Source organism: Platalea leucorodia (genome assembly GCF_965183815.1).
Source record: "Platalea leucorodia genome assembly, chromosome: 6".
Classification (NCBI taxonomy): Eukaryota; Metazoa; Chordata; class Aves; order Pelecaniformes; family Threskiornithidae; genus Platalea; species Platalea leucorodia.
The window spans coordinates 76,155,666-76,177,821 of record NC_138828.1 but is presented as its reverse complement, the minus strand read 5'-3'; the positions used below and the strand labels follow the sequence as shown (position 1 = coordinate 76,177,821).

The 22,156-nt window shown below is 40.3% G+C and overlaps 1 protein-coding gene across 6 annotated transcripts in view; it reads left to right on the top strand.

Moving 5' to 3' along the window:
* The window catches only part of HTT (huntingtin), a 95,990-nt gene extending 78,432 nt beyond the window's left edge, over window positions 1-17,558 (top strand). For 4 of the 6 annotated variants that reach the window (XM_082316112.1, XM_082316111.1, XM_082316110.1 and 1 more), the window contains 6 exons: window positions 479-593; window positions 815-1,028; window positions 1,174-1,279; window positions 2,702-2,864; window positions 3,552-3,712; window positions 4,671-9,690. In XM_082316112.1, the coding sequence (XP_082172238.1) occupies window positions 479-593; window positions 815-1,028; window positions 1,174-1,279; window positions 2,702-2,864; window positions 3,552-3,712; window positions 4,671-4,884 (973 nt within the window). In that variant the 3' untranslated portion in view covers window positions 4,885-9,690. Of the gene's footprint in view, window positions 1-478; window positions 594-814; window positions 1,029-1,173; window positions 1,280-2,701; window positions 2,865-3,551; window positions 3,713-4,670; window positions 9,691-13,365; window positions 13,575-14,092; window positions 14,162-17,068; window positions 17,239-17,537 lie in introns of those variants that run through there. The other 2 variants (XR_014228637.1, XR_014228638.1) reach the window with 2 other exon arrangements.
* Window positions 17,559-22,156: the final 4,598 nt, after the last annotated feature.

Below are 22,156 nucleotides of genomic sequence, written 5' to 3'. Positions count from 1 at the left end.
GCACATTTTAGAGCAGGGTGTTGTATCAAGCAGGTTTTGGCATTTTCATTGAAAATATCAGCCGATTTTAGGTTTAATTTACAGAAGTGAAGGGATATTTGAGGGTGAGAAAACTGTTTGATAACTCAGACTTTTGTCTTTTTGGCAAATTGTGTTCCCTAAACCTTATTTTTCTGTCAAAAGGGATGTTCTTTGAATAAGATTGGCGAGATCAGTAATGAAGTTTATTTCTTCTAAACAAGTCAGGCAATGATAGCTTGCAGTTATATTGCTGACAAATTTCTTGTGTTGCACTGCATTTCCATGCTAACCAGTGCTCTCTTATGGCATCTTGGTGATACTTTGTGTGATTTTAAAAATTGTATAAATTTCATGTGGAAAAAATACTTACTGTTTCTAAGGATTGTTTATATTGTCTCTATTTGTGACCTAGACAACTTTGATGTAAGTGACCACTACTGTTTTTGCTTATTTACAGTTGTGTGAATATCCATAACCAACAGCACATCTTGGTAATGTGTGCAGCTGCTTTCTATTTGATCGAGAATTACCCACTTGATGTAGGGCCTGAATTCTCTGCGGGAATCATACAGGTATGTTGTGATGCCTCTAGTCACAGGTGGTCACGTAACCTGGGATCACTACATAGCTGTCTTTAATGCTTTATTATTGTGGCGTAGGTATGCTTTTGGGTTTGGTTTCATCAAGTTTTCTTAGTACTGATGCAGTTCCGTACTAGCTGCAGTGGTATGGTCCTAGAAGGTGACCTAAATAAATGTCAAAACCAGGTAATTGGCTTTTTTCTTTATTTCAGATGTGTGGAGTCATGGTGTCTGGAAGTGATGAATCAACGCCATCCACTATTTATCATTGTGTCCTGAGAGGATTAGAACGACTCCTTCTTTCAGAGCAACTTTCTAGGCTGGATAGTGAATCGCTAGTTAAACTGAGTGTTGACAGAGTCAATGTGCAGAGCCCCCACAGAGCAATGGCAGCACTTGGATTAATGCTGACTTGCATGTACACAGGTATTTACTTTTTTCTATACCTTTGATGTGCTGAGAGACTAGCTTACTAACAGTGCTAATTTTCTTCATTTATTTTTGTTACCAAGGATAAAAAGGTCTTATTTTAGCATTCACAGTAAACTTGTAACAAATTATTTTGGTTTAGGAAAGGAAAAAATCAGCCCCAGTCGTACCACAGATGCAAATCCTACTGCTCCCGACAGTGAATCTGTGATTGTAGCTATGGAACGAGTGTCTGTCCTTTTTGATAGGTAAGAGGATAAAACACGTGTAATGGGGCATTGGGAAGGAAATTATTCTGTTTGGCACTGTGTGGTCACTTCTCTATTTGACAGATCTAATATTTAATTAATGATGTTTCTCTGCTTACTGTTGCTTAAAATTGATACTTCTAGTATACCCAGTAACACTGATAGAATTGCTGAAGGCAGCGCAAATGTATAGGAATGTAAATGGAAAACAGACATGTCCTAACTGATACTGTGTGTTGCACAAACCGTAATACTTTATAAATGTATTTCCAGCTCCCTTCAGGTCAAACTCTTAAGTGTTTTTCAGGATGTCTTCTGCATAGTCAAGGATATAAATCCAGTTTATGGGAAATAATCTTTCAAACCGCCTTAAGAGTTTAAAACCTTTTTCCCCTTCCCCCACCCAAGTGTTGCTCTTTCCAAAGCTGTTAAGTAGTTGCAGTGGAAGGGTACAGTAAAATGTCTGTATTCACATGGAACTCATTTAATGGAAGTATGTCAAAACCCCTGTTTTGATCTGACAATCTCAAGCTGTCTTAAGTGAGCATAGCATGTTAGATTTTGCATAGTAGTTTGTGGGATAATGGTTTACATTTTTTAAAGTGTGCGGTGGTTTTTCCATAAAACTGCATGAGGGTTTCACTTCTGCACTCAGTGAGAACAGAACTAGAGCAGTGCTTGAGTGCTTTTGAAAATATCGCTCCAAAGAGTTAGCAAAACAAACGTGAATACTACAAGCAGAAAATAACTTTTGCAGGGAATAATCACATGGTGGTAACTTGATCTTGACACATCAACAGATGCAGCCTTTATTAGGAAGATTTTCCAATCAGTGTTATTTAAGTAAAATTGTCTTTAAGTTGGAGTATCTTTCCTCTCTTAACAGTGCGGCACAACTTGCTTTTTTTTTTTTTTTCCTGTTCGATATATTGGTCATCCTGCTCTTGAATAAAAAATGTGAATATGTTGTGAATGGAAATGAGTGCTCTGCTTATAGAATCATAGAATCATTAAGGTTGGAAAAGACCCTTAAGATCATTGAGTCCAACCGTTGATAAATAGTCTTTTCTCTGTTAACTAGGAGTAGTGATCTCCTTGTCCTTTTTTGTTCTTGTTTAGCTTTTTCAGCAGTCCTATTATTAAATCTTGTCTCTGCAATTCCAGAGCTTCAAAAAATGTTGACTATTTAAAAAAAAAAAAAAGAGGGGAAAGGACATGACACCTGTAACAACTTCTAATAGCTTTGATAGACCTCTTTGCGTAGACTGTTAGAGTGCATGTAAACTTGGATTCTTCAGTGTTGACTTTTGCCTATGTAGAGATGAAAGTAAAATCTTCTTTCTATTGCCAATTAAATTGGAAAAGAACGAGATATTTACTGGAATTCAATCATAAAATATGTTCTTTTTTTGTTATTTTCAGGATCAGGAAGGGATTTCCTTTTGAAGCTAGAGTAGTGGCTCGCATCCTTCCACAGTTCCTTGATGATTTTTTCCCCCCACAAGACGTAATGAATAAAGTTATTGGAGAATTTTTATCCAATCAGCAGCCTTACCCACAATTCATGGCAACAGTAGTGTATAAGGTAGTGTTTATTTTTTTTCTTAAATGTTTCAGAAGATTTCTAAATAACTGACAGCTCAATTGGAGGGGCAAATATCAGTTTTGTTAGATCTAACAAACCAGTTGCAGTGACTGAGCTGTACTGCTATGAGCTTTGTCATCCGGGCAACATGGAGGGCTAGAATCACCATGTTGCCCAGAAGACAAAGCTCACAGCAGTACAGTTCAATCACTGATAATGGGAAAACAAAAAGAAAATTAATAGTTGTGACCCTGGTGCTCAGACTCTTTAGATCTCAAGGAGTCAGCCCAGGTCATCTGGCGCTGTGAACTCTACAATGAAGCCCCTACTTACTGGATTCATGCATCACTTCAGAGTGCATGTGCACACCACATTTGATCTATAAAAACAGAGACACCAGACTAGTCTTGCATTTCTGTATGCTTACTTCAGTTTGACACAGATGTCATGAGTCCAGTTGGATCATGGCTGACTCTTTTGCAGAATCTTCGCCTAGGCATTGTGTTCGTTAATTCTTTAGACTCAGAGTTGTCTCCAGGAATCTGGTTTGTGAACCTCAGAGCTTTGTAGCTGGAGAGAACCTTTACAAGAGAAACTGAACTCTTTCCCATGTCCATCCTATGTCCATCTACAAGAGAAACTGAACTCTATCCCATGTCTTTATTCCTGTGTAAAATACTTTTGCAGGTATTCCAGACACTACATAGCACTGGACAGTCTTCAATGGTCCGTGACTGGGTGATGCTGTCTCTCTCTAATTTCACACAAAGAACACCTGTGGCAATGGCAATGTGGAGTCTTTCCTGTTTTTTTGTCAGTGCTTCCACCAGTCAATGGATTTCAGCAATGTATCCTAAAAAGACTGAATGTGTGCCATTTCTGGGTAAATATAGTGATTCTGTAAAGCACACTGATAGCCTTGAAGGATAAGAGTACAAGTTTAACACACAAGAAAAAGGCAGATATGTTGCAGTTCGTAGTGGTATATATCACTTTGTGCTATTGGTGCCTCAGGTTTGAGGGGAAAAAAGAGAACTTCTAAACAGATGTTGAGAATGAAGTTATCTAAAACTACTGTTTTAAGATCCGTTCCTTGTGATTATGCAAGATGATTGGGAAAGTCCTTACTCTGAAGGACTTTTTAAAAGCTTTACCAGATAGCTTTGCAGTGACCTTTAAAAGCTTTTTCTGTATTCCTTTGGCAAGATAAAATATTTTAAACAAACAAACAAACTCAAATTAAAGAAAATTATCTTCTGCATGCAGACTGTATTTTGCAAGTGTCCCCGTGGAGGTGCACTGCAGTAATAGTGAGCTTTGGCAATGGAATGACATCAGCCAAACAAGTTGGAACAGCCAAAAGACATCAGTGGTATCAGTGCTGGGTTTATTTAAAAACAAGAAAACAAAAACCCTAAACAAAAAGAACAATAACTGTTGCATTTCATGACCAGGCAGAAAAAGTGGCCATATGTCATGTTTGAAACTTCCTAATGACTCTTAATCTCCGTAATGCTCTTTGGCTGCCAGCAGTTGTGACTGTGGTACTGATTGCACTGTTTGCTCCGGTGGATAAAGAAGACCACTGCTAGATTAAAATGAATTTCTGGAAATAAGAAATTGCGTGAAGTTAATGAAGAAATAAGATTTCTGTAGTAGCAGTTTAATTGCTACATGACAATATTTTGCACTTTAACATTGTTGGTGAACTCAACAATGCACCATTTGATTGGAGAACAGTAGTTAAACTGCTATACTGAAAGATGAGGAACTTGTGTCTTATTATGACCTTAACTTATATTTCAGTCTTCCACATATTATCAGCAGAATGGGAAAATCAGAGCAAGTGGATGTTAACATCTTCTGTTTGGTGGCCATAGACTTCTATCGACATCAGATAGACGAAGAATTAGATCGGAGGGCCTTTCAGTCAGTGTTTGAGGTGGTAGCATCTCCAGGAACCCCATATCACCGCTTACTAACTTGTTTGCAAAATGTCCACAAGGTCACAGCATGTTGAACATCCTGATGTGTAATGGAACTGCATGACTAGTGTTGGAATCTGGTATGAATTATGGGGAATGCAAGATGAAGAAGGTATCTGGCGTTGCATTTGTGGTTAAATATGGACCTGCCAGTTTTGCTTCCAGAATGCATGGACAAGTGCTCTGCAGCACTGGAAATCACCTGAAAAGTCTAATGTAGTTCTTGTTGTTGACACCAGGCACCTGTGAGTGGAAAGAAATATGTCAATGTTTTTCAAATGGTGTTTGGGACTAACCTGAGACACACTTACTAGCTGTAAAATACGAGCAAGTACTACATGCAAGGTAACTGGTATTACTCTTCTTCCTAACGTTCAGCTGAAGCCACTGTGGTGCAGCTGGTAAGGAACTGACAGACAGACTGTTATTGCAAGCTGCAGTCATTAGAAAACTCCATAGTTTTATGTACCTGTATATACTGTTGTGTAGTACAGAACAGAAATTGTTTCCTAATGTCTCTCCCAAACAAGAAAAAGAGAAAATGGCTTTCATGATTTACACTTCCAGCATGCAATTCTTCTCTCTGGACTTTCTGATACCCTGTGGTGTATGTGTTGGTGATACCAGAGATATAGTGCACATACGTAACCACACATTTTTCTTTTTTCTTCTCAGGATTTAAAGTTTGAGTACAGTATATCAGTAAAAGAGATTTTAACTTAAATATTTCTATATCATGTACAGTATGTAAAATTGTGAGATGTGTGGTGCATGAGCTGTGCTGTAATTTGAGATGAACAGAAGCCATGCTACTGAATGTCTTGACATCTGTATTGTCCTCTTTTTTTTTTTTTTTCCTCCTTGTGCTTGAATTCATGTTCCTTTTGGAAATCCATCTTAATGTACAGATTACATCTTGTTTTGCATCTCACTTTTTCTCAAAGTGCTTTAAAACTGGAATATGTTGATTAATTTGTCTTGAGAGACTGTACTAAGGAGGCATTCTTGTGATCCACTTTACTGTAGCTTCTTTTGAATTCCTTTATTTTGAGACATAATGGTAAAAGAGAGGACTACTTACTCTGGATCAGCCTTTTGTATACTTAAGAAACTGCTCTTATTTGCTGCACAGCATTTTAAGAGACAAAGTGGTGCAAGCTCCCTAGTAGTCAATAACCATTTGACCTTTCCTAACTGAGACCATGGAGTCATCTGGATTCAAACCACTCTCATGTAAACAAATTCACGCTAGCAGTTAAGAATCGGAAGGCTGCTGTGGTCTACTTTGGGACTGGCTAAGGTGTTAGATTACACAACCTCTTTTATTACCTGTTGTATACATAATTCTTTAGACACAAACAGAGTACAAATATCCATGAATTTCAGGACACCTCACAGGGCCAGATTTAGCTTTTACTCACCACCCAGGGAACCCCATTGATTCCTAAGCATTACATGGGGAAATCTAGCGCAGCATTTGTCTTTAATTGTATTTGTTATAATTCTTTAATTATAGAGAAATTATACCTTGGTTCTCAGTCACGTCCTACATTTAACCTTTCTTTATTTTCTTATCACACCTTTTGGTGACACTTGGAAAAATGAGATAGTGTTGTCAGGAGGAGCATGTACTGTATGTATTTCTGTATATAATGTATATGTTGAAATTATACACATGTGACAACATTTAATGTATACAGATGTGTATATTTGTATTTATTAAACCCATGTATTTAAACTAATTCCAATCTAGACCAAAAATTGTTGCTTCTGCCCATAAATTGATTACAAAGGAATTGTCCGCTGCTGTCACTTCCTTTTAGAAACTGATAGAGGAAACTGATAGTATGGGCAGTAGAAACAACTGTAGATGTTGCTGTATTTAGCTCTCTACAGATCTTACTATCTAGAGCAATTATTTCTGTCCTTAGTTGGGTTACTCTTCTTTCTTGGGCCACAGCACTGTGGTGATTTTTAAAAGAAACTGAACAGGAGTTCAGAAAAAGGTTTAATAAAATAGATACTGTTTGAAAGTTTTTGAGTTATATTGGAAATTATCTTAATTCTGATAAGAGACTAATTCAAGGCAGTGAGATATAATGCCCTGTGTTTTCATTAAGGGTAGTATAGATCACTCTTCCCTTTTGTAACCACCAATAATCGTTTTGTATGGTAAACCCACACACCAGTCAGTTTTTCTATGATATATAGTTTAAGTGAAGATATTTTTGTAAGCTATTTTCCAAAATTTAAAATAGATTTTAATATATTTTTTAAGCATCAGGTTAGTCATATTCTCACCATGTAACAGTATATGTTGTGTTATAAACTGTTAAATTCTTCATCATTTTAAGCTCCTCATGATTAACAGAATAGCTGGTTACTTTACCTTGGGATAATGGGAGCTAGACCCTTTACGAAAATTTCCAGACCAATTTGGGACTTGCCATAGAATCTTTCCAACCAGTGAAAGAATACATTGAATTTAAGCAGTCAGCATGGCTGGATGAAAAATTTCAGATGTGACAGACCTCCTTTCCTCAAATGCCCATTGCTGGCCTTCAAGCAAATACTTGCATTAACTGTTTCAAGTCAAGCTTTAGAGCTGATGCAGTCAGTTCTAACCTCACACAGATTCACTGGTAGTAATAACTCCCTCTGTTTTAACCTCTCTTGGAGATTTGTCGTAGTATACCTCCTGAAATGTGTCCAAAGTGTCTAAAGAAGGACACCTCCTCTTAGGAAATACTCAGTGACCTGAAGGGAATGTAACTTAAGGGTCTTCCTAGTGTGGAAACACACCCTGGTAGTGCTTCAGATCTAACATTTCACCTGCAGCACACTTTCCTGTCTACTTCCTAGACATGCTTTCCCCACCCTCACTTCTTTTGGAGTGAAATCGTATTTAAAATCAGTCCTGACTGCTTCTAGTGACAAGAGCCAAGAAGTATGCAATGGGGACAATAACAGCAAAACAATGGCAACTAAGAAATACCCATATTGGCTTTAAAGCAAAAACATTAATCACTTGTCCCTTGAGAGTGACTTAAGGCAAAATTTTATTTCACAGAATGTTTTTGACTTGCTGTAGACAGAAAGCTAATTCTGAAAATCAGGCTGTTCAGTTTTTCATTGAGAACAAGGTAGAAATGTGTTTGGGATTAAGACTTACATTTGGTGTCCTGGCTAACCAAAGCAAACAGTTTCTTTAATGTGCTCTGCAGTGGGACTGGCTTCTTTACAAACTTACAAGATTAGAGGTATGGCATGATTGGGAGCACACTTAAGACAGATTAATGTTTAAAGCTTCATTTACAATTCAGTTGTCAAAGAACCTACTTTACTAAATCTATAATGTGGCCCTCCTTTATGAACACTGTATGCTAGCCAACTTTTTAGAAATAGTTTTTGGGCCAGCTACCCACTGGCCCATTAAATAAAGTTTGATTGCATTTCATTTCAGCGTGCCCCCTCCCTTGCGCTGAGTGCAAGAGTGAGGAGTTGGAAACTACCACCCATTGTAAACCAGTTCTTATTTGCGGGATTCAAAGTATTTTCTTTACTATTTATGCTTTTGCCAGTTGAAATTGAATGTGAGTTTATTTAAATCTTTTCTAAAGTGTATACTCAGATGTCATTTCTTGCCTAAAGCAAGTAAATGATTGCGTATTACTTTTGCTTTGATAGGAATGCCTTCTCAGCACCAAGACATCGATTGTTTCTTAACCACCAGCAGCATTCCTAAAGCACTGAGTAATGAACGAACAGATTTAGATCAAACAAAGTGGGGAACAAGTGGAACCTTTTGGGTTAAAAGTAATTTGTTGATATTTAGGAGATTTGCCTTAAGAGCATTTTGTCTCGCCATTCTCCTTTTTAAATGGCTGTTAACTTTATATAGCAGATAAGGAGGTTGTGTCAAAAACACTGCAAAGACAGTTCTCCAAGAGCAGCAGACCTGGTTTGTCTTAAGATTTTTGTGGAGCTGTCGTGGCTAAGCATTTATGCTTCCTAAATAAAAGAAATTTTAGGGTATAATGAGCAATAAATATAGCAATAAGCAGTTTAATTAAATTTGGTCATTCAGGATCTTACCCGGTGGTTGAAAGGGATGGGGTGGGAGAAAAAGGGGAACTGATTCAAGTACATTCATTGCATAAAGCAGAATTTTTTCATGTACAATCCCAGCTAAACTTTCTACTAAAGGTAGAAATCAACTAAGTGACAATGGTAGGTGCTCTGCTCTTTTAAAACAATTTTGGTTATAAGGATACAATTGATGAAAGTTGTAAGAGAGCAAAGTACTTTGGTAGTTCTTAGGTAGTTTAATTATTTTGAAGTGCAAGCTGCTGTAAGAACTAGAGTAAGCAATGTAGCAAAATTTTGGGGAAGTCCAATATGCTAATTTTACCTAATATTGAGATTTCAGGTGAACTCTTGGTGCATGCTACCTTTAAGTATCCATTGAAAATCTTGAGAATCCCACAGTCATACCCAGGAGAGCTTCTATCTGATGTCAAGTTTTAGCTGTATTCAAGTTAACTGGGTATAAATGCTGCAGAGCATTTGTGAAGCATGCGCTGCTTTTTGTCACGTGCATTTTGTGTGAGCTTATCATTCCCATCCGTCTGTGTATGCATACCATCAAGTTGGATCAAGCTGACGAAGGATAAGGTAATGCACCCTGTGGTGTTGTCTTGTACAGTTTGAGGGCAATGACGAGCAAAAGCTTGGAGCCCCAACCCCCAAAGCAATTGTACTCAAAGGAAAAGGAAAGCATATAATTCTAGATGTATGTTTAAGTTTAAAAAAAAAAAATGCTGAAAATACTGCACATTGAAACTAAAAGAGAAAATAAAATATAACTATTACTGTAAGTGACTTTCTCTGGTTATTTAAAAAAAAGGTCTTGATGCATTCTTACTATAGATTTTTTCCTCAGTAGCTCTTCTTTACAGCAACTATCAAATATGGAGTATTTTAAAAATATGCAAGAATACTTGAACTGTCTGCAAATGTAGGTACACTTCACAATCACAGTGCTGTTTGCAATTAACAAAGAAGTATCACAGTTGAGCTTTTAATTGTATCTAATAGTCATGCTTGCCAAAACTTCTCTGGGCTTCTAGATGAGATCAGCAAACACAAAATTTAAGTGTACAGCTGTATCTGTGAATGAGGGTGTATTTATCTGCAGCAGTCCTGGGGGGGGATAATGTTACACAGGAGAAGAAATGGTTTAACTTGCCTAAGCTTGGTTTCCCAGCTGTTAGGCTTGCATCTTAAAAGAAATTTCTGGGTGGTCCTGCTGCTGAATGCTACAGGATCTCTTGCAGTACTCAACTGCTCAGAGACATCTTGTTTTGATTAGCTTTGCAGTGCTCGGCTGTTCTCTGGAAATTCTGAAATAAGCTTTAAAGTAGTAGCTTAATGTAGAAAGCACGTGCTGGTTTCGTTTCAGTCATAATTTTTTTACATCTTGTCTTCCCTTGCCAGTGTTAGTGAATGATCAGTCACTCTTGTCACCTTTTAGTTTAGCCGTGGAGCCAAGGAACAGAGCTGTACTGTGGTAAGTTTCTTTGTCTTCAGAGTTGAAGACTTATTTGATAATAAAGTCTTCATCTTTTCATCACTCAGAGAATACCCATTTAATTTTTGGAAAGATTATCCCTCAGGATGAATTGCCAGGCACAGGGAGATGAAGCATTGCACACATTGCACTTAGAAGACTAGAACTTTTTATCTTACTATAACTTTTCTGCTTTCCCCGCTGCCTCTCCTGTCCTGTATAGGTATTGGTTTGTTTCTTCTTTTTAGTCTGTGCAGCTGTAAGGGTATTTCTGCGATCGTTTTGGAATTGGCTTGACTCCACCCCAGTTACAAGACAAAAAGCTTTGATTGCTTGTAGAGTTATACTGTAATTATACCATAAGTTTTGCATACCTGTTTGAAGAGATGAAAAGATTTGTAACTCGTAGGTTTGTTAAAAAGTTGGAAGTAAGAACATGAAAAAGTTTATACAGTATATAGAATGGTATCTTCTGAGCCAAACCTCCTGCTCGTCTACTGCAGCCATAATTCTGCCTTAATTTTGTTTCTGTTCTTTCCCATGGCATATACATCCAAGTATGGCAGAGTAATCCTCACCCCAGGTGCCGTTTTCATATCCTTCAAACTGCAGATGTCATGGGTAGATTTTGATCGAGTGCAACCTGATTGTTTTACCTCATTATTTACATTTTGGAGTTCTTTCAGCCAGGCTGCAGTGTTTGGGCTCCAAGCAAAATGCATCCCTGAGGGCTGGGTTTGACCATGCCCCAGATGCCTACAGAGTTGTGAGCCAGGTTATGTCAGACCATTTAAATAGTATGGTTTTGCTAATCTAGCTCATCTTGAATTACGTGCACTGTAAAACTTCAAGTCAATGTTCCCCAAACTTGAAATAACGTCCTCAAATGAGAATCTTAAATATGTCTTTTCTACCCCTTTCTCCCCTTGAGGAAAAGGCACTAAGTGTGTTTTCATCCCTATCTTGCTGTTAAACAGCTCTAGGATTGAAGTATCTGTCTTGTCATCCAATGGAAATGCAAGTGTAAAGCTTGCTAACTTAACTTTTCTTGATATGTCTTGTTAATGTTGACATTTCAAATACCATCTTTGACATTTGATTTAACATCTATGAAAATAACACAATTCATCTTTTAACTTTTGTTTCAGGCAAGTTTGGGCAGATATTATTTTCATTATACTTTGTTCATACTCATTTTTCTTTGCCTTCATAACTGCTTCAAACTAACACTGATTTAAACGAACTCTGGATACTGGAGAGCTGGGAGGTGCTTTTAAGTGCTTTCGAGGCATCTGACCCTTACATCTCTTGGCAATGTGGCTTAAGCTCGTTCCTTCTTCTCTTCCTTCTTTCCTCTGCCCTGACCCCTAGAACAAATATTTCACATGGCTAATGCTTTACAATAGAAGTTGTATGTCATCAATAGATTGGTACATGACTAAGTAACAGAAGATAAGACTGAGTGATCCAGAGTACCTGGAGTTTATGAATGAATTGTGGGTCCTGAAGAAGTGAATCTTAAGAAGGGGACTGAATAAATCTGCAACTCTTTAATACTTAATGTAATAATCTAAGAAGATTGTTCAGATGTTTATCTTCATCAGTACCAAAATCAAATGCTTTCACAAATGACATTTCTATCTATACTTTTGCTTCTTTACTGTTTTTGTGGTTCTACCTGTGCTCACTTAAGCAACGTACTTACCTACTGCAGTTACTTAACTGCGAGCTTGTGGATAATACCTGTTTCCATTGCAGTGGAATCTGATGATATTAAAATATGTGAGAAACATGATCTGGCAGCTGGGAAACCTGCAGGCAGCGCTAACAGTAAAAGCGAAAGGAATCTACTGCTTCAGAAAACATTATCTGGGACCATGTTACCTTATCAATGGTAAAGCAGAGGCTTATATTATGCTGACAGGTTAATTTTCCAATTCTACCACTGGCCTGCTCTGGGGTTTGAGAGTATCCCTGCGTGGGAAAAATAGAGCAAACTTGATCTAATTCCAGTTGAGTTGTCTCAGATGACGGGATTAAGCAAATCTATGTTTCTTAAATTCATAAAAATCCAAACTGCATATTATACCTTTGAAATGAATGGTGAATCTAGTGGTGGTGATGGAGTGTTGTAAGAAGTCATGTTGAGTTATTGTGTTGCACTTGAAAAGATTGCTAGCCCATATGTACTGGTGAAAGTATGAGGAACTCAATTTGTTGCAGTGACATTTATAGTGCTTAAAGTTCTTTTGCATTTTTGCTGATGGGTTAAATATCATCAAAGTAGTTATTAATTATTAACTTAGTGAGGTCTGGCTGTCCTTTGTACACGCTGCTTTTGTTCTCAGTTTGACTGCATTAACTCTAGATGAAACATAAATGCCAATCCCAAATTAATGATGATTAAACTGCATTGTTCTCTGTAGCTTGATTACATGAAAAAATCTCGGAATAGGAGAGCGAATTCGATCATTATTTCACGTGTACTCAGTCATGTTTTACTGGCTATAAAATCTTACGTAGACAGAATAACTTTGGAAGCTGAGTGCCATAAACAGGAAGTTACCCCTAAATGACATATTTTGGAGCGAGTTTCAAAGCCTGACACAAAAGGTGGGCATTCATTAAAAAAATGATCAAGAGCTGACATTTTAGTGGGACCCAAAAAGAGGTAGTGATGAGGGTTGTCTGACATGCATTTTTTTTCTTGCGCTTTTCTGCTCTAAAGCTCCAGGACATGATGCAGGAAGCAACGGCAGGATTCTGTGCAGTAGCCGGGTGTGTGCTATATATGAGTAAAGGACCTTTTTGTCTGCTGATGGCCAGTTATGGACAGGGAAAAGTATCTATGTTTAAAAAAAAAAAAAAAAAAAAAAAAAATCCCAGCCCCAAGCAATTGGATGGTTCACTGCTGTCTGTTGCATATCATTACTTTTTCTTTGTGCAGCCTTCACGTGGATATATATGGTCACCTTGAAGATGACATCTTCTCCCTTGAGACCAAACAGCTATGGTGCACCCAAGGACGGAGAGGCACCTCTGACACTTTCAAGGACATTGTAGGACAAAGCCAGGCTGACAGCTTCTGAGAGGGGGGCTGAGAGCCTTCGAGCTGGAGAGAGGGCAGGAAATGGCTTCATCTAACGTGGCTGCAAGGTACGGCCCAGGGACAAGGGAATGATAGGAAGCAACATCTTCTTATTCTTCATCTTCAGTGGCTGTGTCCGCTTCACCGCATTATGCCTGAAAATGTTTCCTGCCTGTTGTTAAGGGTTCGAGAGCATTTTTCCAGTTTGCTTTCAGCTTTTGTGTTTAGTTTTCTCTGGCTCCATGGGTGTTTACAGATCAGCAAGGAAAGGAAACGCATTTTTAGTGAGCTGTGATGGCAAGATGAAGGAAGGTTGCAGAACTTGAAACTGCTTCTTAGTAGTGTTTTTTTTTTACCCTTATAATTAGACTTTAACTTGAGTGCTCCTTTATATTCGATTATAAAAAGAATAAATACTTTATTTGTTCTTTGAAGTACCATTTTCCCTGTAAATTACTACTCCAGAGTCAGCCAGAACTCTCTCTCTTCTTTATATACTGATGACTTTCATCTAGCTGAGGAAAGCAAGTGTGGGTTTTTTCTCTCCTGACAATCAAAAAAGTAAAAATTTTTCTGCTTTTTCTAGTTACAGTTGCACCTCCTCATATTGCTGCACTTTTCTCTAGTGACAACCTGATGTTTTGAATTTTCACAGGTAATATTCTTGCATTATTTTGTTTCTCGATCACATTCCAGAAAATTACTTCTGTGAAAAGATGTTGTTTTTAAGTTATACAATTGTGATGTGCCAGAGTTCAACATATGCAACATTAAGATTTATCAGATGCTGGTGGTTTCTGGTTTTGTAAACTGACCTCTTGATATAATGATTTAAAAAAACAAAACAAACAAACAAACAAAAAACAAAACAAAAAAACAACACACTTGACTGGAGACCAGTTGTAAAAACTTGGTGTTGCACAGCTTATTCCTAAATATTTAAATGCTGGGTAGTGCTTAGCAGCCCTGCTGTCAGGGAAATCATTAGGAAAAGGGTTTTGGTAGGATAAAGATGGCTCCTTCCCAAAATTCTTTTTGGGAAAGGGATAGTTTCTTATTTCTGTGGTATGATTTGGTCTTGTCTAATCCTTGAGCTTTTATATCTCAGCCCTGTGTACATACAGTCACACTGGGCCTGAATACAGCCCTGAGAATTGCTTTATCCATGCAGCGCTGACTCTTTGCTCATCCCTCGCAGCGTGCAGGTCAATTAGAGCAGGTTGCTGGCTCAAGTTTCATTTGTCCACCAGGTCTTTTTCTGCAAAACTGCTTTCCAGCCAGCCAGCCCCAGCATATACTGGTGCATGGGATTATTCCTCCTCAGGTGCACAACTTTCCCCTTCCATTTGCTGAGCTTCAGGAGGTACCTGTTGACCCATTTCTCCAGCCTGTTGAGGTCCCGCTGGATGGCAGCACACCCATCTGGTGCATCAGGCACCCTTCCCAGTTTTGCATCCTCTGCGAACTTTTGAGGTGCACTCTGCGCCATCATCCCAGTTATTAATGAAGATGTTGAACAGTATTGGGCAGAGTATTAACCCCTGAGTTATTTCCTGAGCAACTGGAATCCACTTCATGCCACTGATCACAACCCTTTGAGCCTAACAGTTTAGCCACTTTCTAATGCACGTCATCACTGTCCGCTTACCCAGCCCGTACTCGATCGGTTTGTCTGTGAGGCTGTTATGGGGGACGCAGTCTCAAGCCTTGCTGAAGTCAAGATAAACAAGATGCACTTCTCTTCCTTCATCCAATGACGTAGTCATTTCATCAAAGAAAGCTCTCAGCTTGGTCAGGTATGGTTCACAGAATCATAGAATAGTTTGGGTTGGAAGGAACCTTTAAAGGTCATCTAGTCCGATTCCCCCTGCAATGAGCAGGGATGTCTTCCCCCTTCCTCAGTCCATACTGATTACTGCCAATCACCTTCTTGTCCTTCATATGTTTGGAAATGTTTTCCAGGATTATTTGCTCCATCACCTTCCCAGGGATCAAGGTAAGGCTAAGCCTGTAGTTCCTCAGATCCTCCTCCTTGAAGACAGAACTGATGCTTGCTTCCAGTCCTCAGGAACCTCCCCTGATCTCCACAGCCTCTCAGTGACATTGGCCAGTTCCCTCTGCACCCATGAATGCATCCCATCACATCCCATGAGCTTGTGTAGGTCTAATCTGTTTAAATGCTCCCCAACTTGATCCTCTTCTCTAGAGGGTGAGCCTTCATTGCTCCAGACCTTCCCGTGGGTGGGACAGGGATTGCTGGAGGAAAACTTTACCAGTGATGACCAAGGTGAAGAAGGCATAGAATACTACAGCCATTTCCATGTCCGTTGTCACCAGGTCCCTCACTCCATTCAGCACTGAGCCCACATTGTATTGTATTCTTGTTGTATTGAGCCCCCTTGTCTGTATTCTACTGCTGATATATTTCTAGAAGCCCTTCTTGTCCTTCATGTTCAACACCAGTTGGGGTTTGGCTTTCCTAAACCCAGCCCTGCATGCTCAGACAGGATGGCTGCAACTGGGCATCTAGATCAATGTTTGTAAATCCAAAGGGAGTATCGTGTAAGGTTAGGGGGAACCACGCTGAAAGCAAGCAAAAGGAGATGTGTTTTTCACTTAGCAAGTAGTTAAGCTGCAGAACTCCTTTCCAAAATTATGGATGTTTGGATGCTACGGGTTTAGATGCCTTCAAAAGGAGACTAGGCAAGATCAGAGTGTGCAGTATTGAGGATTATTAAATACCCAAGAAGCACATCTGTCTTGGGAAGTCCCTGAGCTGTGAACAGTTGAAGGCTGAGAGAATGCTTTGGGAAATTCTCCTATATGCTTGTTCTGTTCACATCTCCGGATGACCACTCTCAGCCTTTGCTAGAGACAAGGCCCTGGACTTGGACTTCTCTTTTGACACAGTAACATCTGGCTTCTTTGTGCCTGACTGAGAGTGAAAGTTTGGGTATCTAGGAAGGCCATTCCAATTCTTTGTTCCTTTTTGTTTCAAAATTGAAGTAAATCTCGTTTCCCTAGAGTTTTGCTTTTTGACATGTGTATTTCCACCTCTGCAGTGAGTGTATCTTGGCCAGTGACGGAGGCAGTCATACAGTGGTGGTGTCGAGAAGTCCCAGGCCCCTTCATGCTAAATGTTGTCCATATACATCACTCAAATATGCAGAGCTGAACTTAAATTTGGGCAGTTCAGCTTTGTCAGCTGGAAGAGGAGAGGGTGGGAGAATCGCACATCTAATCAACATAGAGCTGTGTCTGCTAGAAAACTTCTCTGTAGATGTAAAACTTCTTTTTTTTTTTTTTTTTTTTTTTCCCTGATCTAGCTTATTTCTTTGAGAAACATCAATGCTAAACTGCTGTGAGGGGGCTTGTTCTAGGAGGGAACGTTTGCTGGCATATCTAGATCTGTGACCTCTTTATTATGGACAAAGAACAACACAAGGCTACAGCATTAGTGCGAGGGAATTTAAAGAATTATTTTTCAGGAGAATGTTCTGATGTAAGACATTTTCTGGAATTTGCATGAAGGAAAATATGACATTTTTATGGCTACACCTAGGTTCATGCCTAAGTTGAAAGTTTTGCTGTTTGTCCCACAACCAAAAGCTATCAAGGATCCAGAAGGCAACATAGGCATTCACGTGTGTGCTGACCTAGTGCTCCTGGACGATGCAATGAGACATCTTTTTCCTCTGGTCACACTCACCTTTTCCTCTGGTCTTCCACCAGGTGAGAATTTTGCATCTGTAAAAAGATTTGGGAGACCAATTGCAATGCAAATCAGGGTATGTCAAAATAAATAAATAAAAAAGGTAAGGCTATTATCACAAGCCTTCAAATACATTTTTATGTCAACTCTGAAGAAAGTGATGTTTGAATAATTTTGCAGAGTCATACCTTCCCTACCAAATTTGTCACTATATTGGCCATGAGCTTTGGTTCTCATTTTCCTTTCAAAAACGTGCTTTTATTGTGCTTTTAGTATCTAACAAGGATGCTGAAACCAGGCTTTTTTCATAATAACTTAGAATAAACCCAGCATCCCAGCACAGTCCAAGCACGGCCTGGGTAAAGCTGTGAGCTGTGTCCCCTGCTGCTCCCCGCCGTGCCCACCAGCCACATGGACTTCCCATCCCAGGAGAGGTCTGCTCCGCTTTGGGGCTCGTCGGAGCCAGCGCGGCCGCTGCCTTTCAGGCATGGGGAGGCAGACGCTGTCGGGGGACTATTGGTGGCAGACAAAAACCTGAATTCACAGCCAGGTTCTGAAATGATCTCTTCCCAAGGTAAAGGCTTTTGTAGCTTTTTCACTTAACTTTGAGCACTCCTGCCTTTCCTCTCACATGGTTTAGCTTTGACTTTCTTCTTATCTGTCACTAGAGAGTAATTTTCCCTTTCATAAGGACCTTGCTTTAACCTTGAACAGCAGTTCCTGTGGCACCTGATGTGCGTTATGCACTATAGATACTGATGAAAGAGCGAGGGACAGTCCTAATGTCTTCCTTGATGTTTTCGTTTTTTAATCTGTTTCAAGGAGCCCTTTCAGATGGGACATGAAAGCTATCCCAATTATTATAAACTCCTTGTGAAATGTTTTTATTTGAAATATAGACTTATATTTAGAATAGTAGGGAAAAAACAGTCTTAGCAGGCTGAAGTAGCAATATCTGAGCTGTTACCAGTTGCTGTTATCTGTCCTTTTGGCTGGGTCTAAATGTGAAATGGGTATTTTGTTATGAAATGCATACAGAGCCTTTCATTCCGGGGGATACCCATGTACACACTTCACTGGGGTTTTTTGCAATATGTGGTATCTTACAGTCAAAAGGTAGATGTTTTTATTACAATACTTTGTATGCTTTGTAAATGGAGGGCACGGTGAGGGCTCCTAGGCTTTCTGCCTCAGCTGGACTTGGAGGAAAAGAAACAGGTGCAAAAACCGAGCTTTATTCAGCTCACAGGAGGAAAGCTACAAAACTGCCAGACATGCAGAAAAAGGAAAAGCAAAAAAAAGAGTAGATGTGTTATTAAGGATAATGAGCAATGCACATTCCCTAGCAGGATTAGGGTGGGAACAGGAACAGACTTGCCGAGGTAAGGTAAAATCCTATTTCTGAAAAACGAAGGGGGAAAAAAAAAATCCTCTAATGAGGTTTGATCGGAAAAGTATTGACAAGTGTTACCAAGAATCAAGAAAAAATATTGGTTATATGGCCAAGCTGTGCAAGATGGCTGATGTTCACAAATCTTCAAGGAGATTAATCCTTCATCCTCAGTGATTAATGGGAATAAAAACTTCAACAAAAATGCTGGAGGGTACTTGCACTTGTTAGCTCACTAGTGTCTGTGATCCTTGCTGACGGTGTTTGTACAAGCATAACCTAGGCAGATGTGAGCCCCATGATCCCTGCAAGTGCTGCCCTTCTTGTAGGATCAAGCCCGGGGTAAGAAGTCCCAGTGAGGGGCAGGGTGTGGTAGCTCTGCCCCAGCACTGTACTAATGCAGTTATCTGCTGTTTTGGTGGGGTACGGGCACAGTAAATTTCTTCTGCCCAGATTATAACATGTAGATGCTCCTGTCCATCTCCCACAGCCTGCAGGACATATGTGAAACTTCTGGAAAGGAAGTATGCAAGCAAAGAAAATTTATGAGCTAGCTCAGAGACATAATGAAAAGCACTTTGAAAAGTGCACCTATGTTTGTGCAAAGGCAAGATGCAAAGATGCAAAGAGGAGGAGATAAAATGCAATGAGAAAAGTCAGGAGACAAGAGAAACACAAGGAGATGGAAAGCACTGCGTTGAGACACAAGTGGTGACTCAGGGAATGAGATTTTACAGGTATGACTAGTGCAAAGCAGCAGATATGATGAGTGAAGCGCAGAGCAGCGCTGCATGCTTGGGGAAAGCAGCACTGCTCCCGCAAACAGCAGCTGGCAGGGGTGCAGTGGGGAGCACGTGGGGCTACAGAGACCTCCTCAACCTGATGTGAGAGAAGAGAAACTTGCAGCAAGCCAAGCCAAATGAAGATCGGACGACAGCGTGATTGCAGTATGGTAAGGACAAAGTGAATGGCATACAGGGTGTTTTGGAAATCAAGCATGCAGGTCACACAGAAAACACATGACTACTTAACACAAGTGAAAGTAGAAACCTACCCATATTAAACTGTGGACAAATTGTTTTAATAATACATATCCAAACAAAAATCCAAATAATTCATAGAATAGGGAAAACAGCACCATGGATTCGCTAGTTCCTTTAGGCTGAAAGTTCCTTTAGTCATCTCCCATGGGATGTGATAGCTGTACTTGGTTACCAAAAAATAAATGCCAAAGGGAAGGAAGCAGCACAGGAAAGCTGGGATACAGCCACTGCCTTTGGAGGGCACAGAGGTGAAGGTATCAGCAGAGAATGGGGTTTTATGCAAGTTCTCCAGGGAACCGCAGGGCTTTCCCGTGAAACGCCTTCTTGACCCAAGGCCAAACGCTTCAACAAAGAAGAGACTTCTGCTCCTGATACTACCTTTTTTTTTTTTTTCTCTATTCTTCCCTGAAGAAAAAGAGGACTGGTGAGCAATCTAAGATTAAAGGTGCAGTGTTGCAATTTTGGAGCATTATGTCGGTTGTGAGAGATCTGACTATGAATTAGGAAAAAAAAAAAAAAAGTAAATTCAGAGGCATTACTGGAAGCCCCATTATTAGAAAACCCAGAAATAATCCTTGATAATCCCACGAATATTTGCGAAGCAAAGGAAATTCCCCAGTGCCTATGAAAACTTAAGAGAAGAGACAGCAGGCAGTGCTCTGAGTGTGATAAAAAATTAAAACCATTACAAGATGGAGACCTGGGGTAGTATGTCCTGCAGAGCTAAAACGCTGATCCCCGGGGAGCTGCAATGCAAGCTAAGCAGCAGCCTAGTTCTGGGGGGAGAAAGAGGTAAAATCTGCAACAGATTGTGTCATTTTGCTGCAGGTGTGCAGCGTGGGCCAGGAGAGGAGGGCCGGTGCGGAGGACTCCTTCGCAGGGCGAGCCGGTGCCGTTGCAGCGGGAGATCATCAGCCTGAAAGGAAAACTGGGCTCTTGTGGAGTTGGATGCTGTGTGCAAGCCAGTGTGAAGCTAGCAATACTGAAAGAGGTTCACAGTCAGGAGAAGGTAAACAGATGAAATTCAGGGTTAGAGTTGTACATTTATCCCTGCAGAGGGAAGATGGGAACCAAGAACACACAACAAATGGGGAAAGTTACTGTTTGTAGCATACGCTTGCTAGGATGTTAACAGACTATGTCGCCCTCCTGAATCAATGGGAGCAAAACGATTGCTGTGTTTGGGGATGTCTGGGGAGAAAGGAGATTGCTCAGCAAGGCAACAGAAAGTATTCGGAGAACCCAGTTTTGCTATAGTTTCCCCAGAGGCTGAAAGACGCGGTCAGAAGACTCCCTGTGCTGGGAAGCGAAGTGCTCAGAGCGGAGGGAGTATGTCCTGGGCACGGCGGGGCAAATACAGTGCTTCAATCTGTGGTTCAAACCAGAAGAGTTTCTGATAATAAATATATGTCTAAAAAGCCTCACTACGATTGGATTATCACTATAGGCATTCCTATATGTACACTACCATTGGCTCATGCCTATATATGCGTTGGCATGAGCCAGTGATAGTTTTAGTCCAACATCTTTGTATTTATATTGGAAAAAAAAAAATCAATACAGTGAGGTGTCAGCACAGCATGTTAAAGGTGCTCACCACAATGCCTCACCAAAATGCCTGTCTGGGAGACAGAAGGGATAGAGAAACTGGCATGCTGAGCTATGTTGGGAAGTGCTTCTCTAGCTTAACTTGTGCCATGCCAACTGCAGAGCTCTGCTGTCCAAGTATGTTTATTGCAGATGAGGTATTAGTCCTGATAAAGAGCTTGAGAAACTGAAGAAGAGTTTGAGGAAAGTTCAGAAACCAAAGGCCGAAGGTAATCTGTGAAAGCCAAATTTAGCGAGCATTTTCAGGTACCCTTTGTCCCACAGAAATGGGTGACCCTTGTGTTCCCTTATAGACTCTGATTGCCTACGATGAGCCAGTATGCAGAGGTAGATAGAAAGGCTCAAGTGGCACTCGAGACGGATGACCACGGCCCCTAGCAGCACGGGTGGGTGCCTTCTGAGCTCGGCTTTAGGGCTGACCGTGCCCAGGCTGATAAGGCTTTGGGGTCAGGGTACATTCGTCCAGTTGCAGCACTGAAAGGGTAGGCACTGCTGTGGTCCTCTGCTATCAGTAAAGGCACTACCACTGGTGCGAAGCAAGCTAAGCATCAATAAGCTCAAGCAAAGAAAAAACAACATGGCCTGCTAACTGTGAGAAAGGCTCAGTCTTAGCTAAACTGACCTTTTAACTACAGGTACATACTTTTCATTGTCAACTCGGGTACTGGAGTTACTGTCCGACACTCCTTGGAGATACCATATCCTGCAGATGATGCTGTGTCTGATACCAGCGTCCCACAGTCTTCCACTCCAGGTACTGGGACGGTCACGGAGGCAGGACAGCCACAAATGTGTCTATGGCCAAATCTGAGCTCTGCCCCCCTGCGCCTATGGCTGTACCTGCTTGCTGTCAGCAGCACAAACCCTGGAAACACCTAGAGCCTTGCCCCGGTTTGC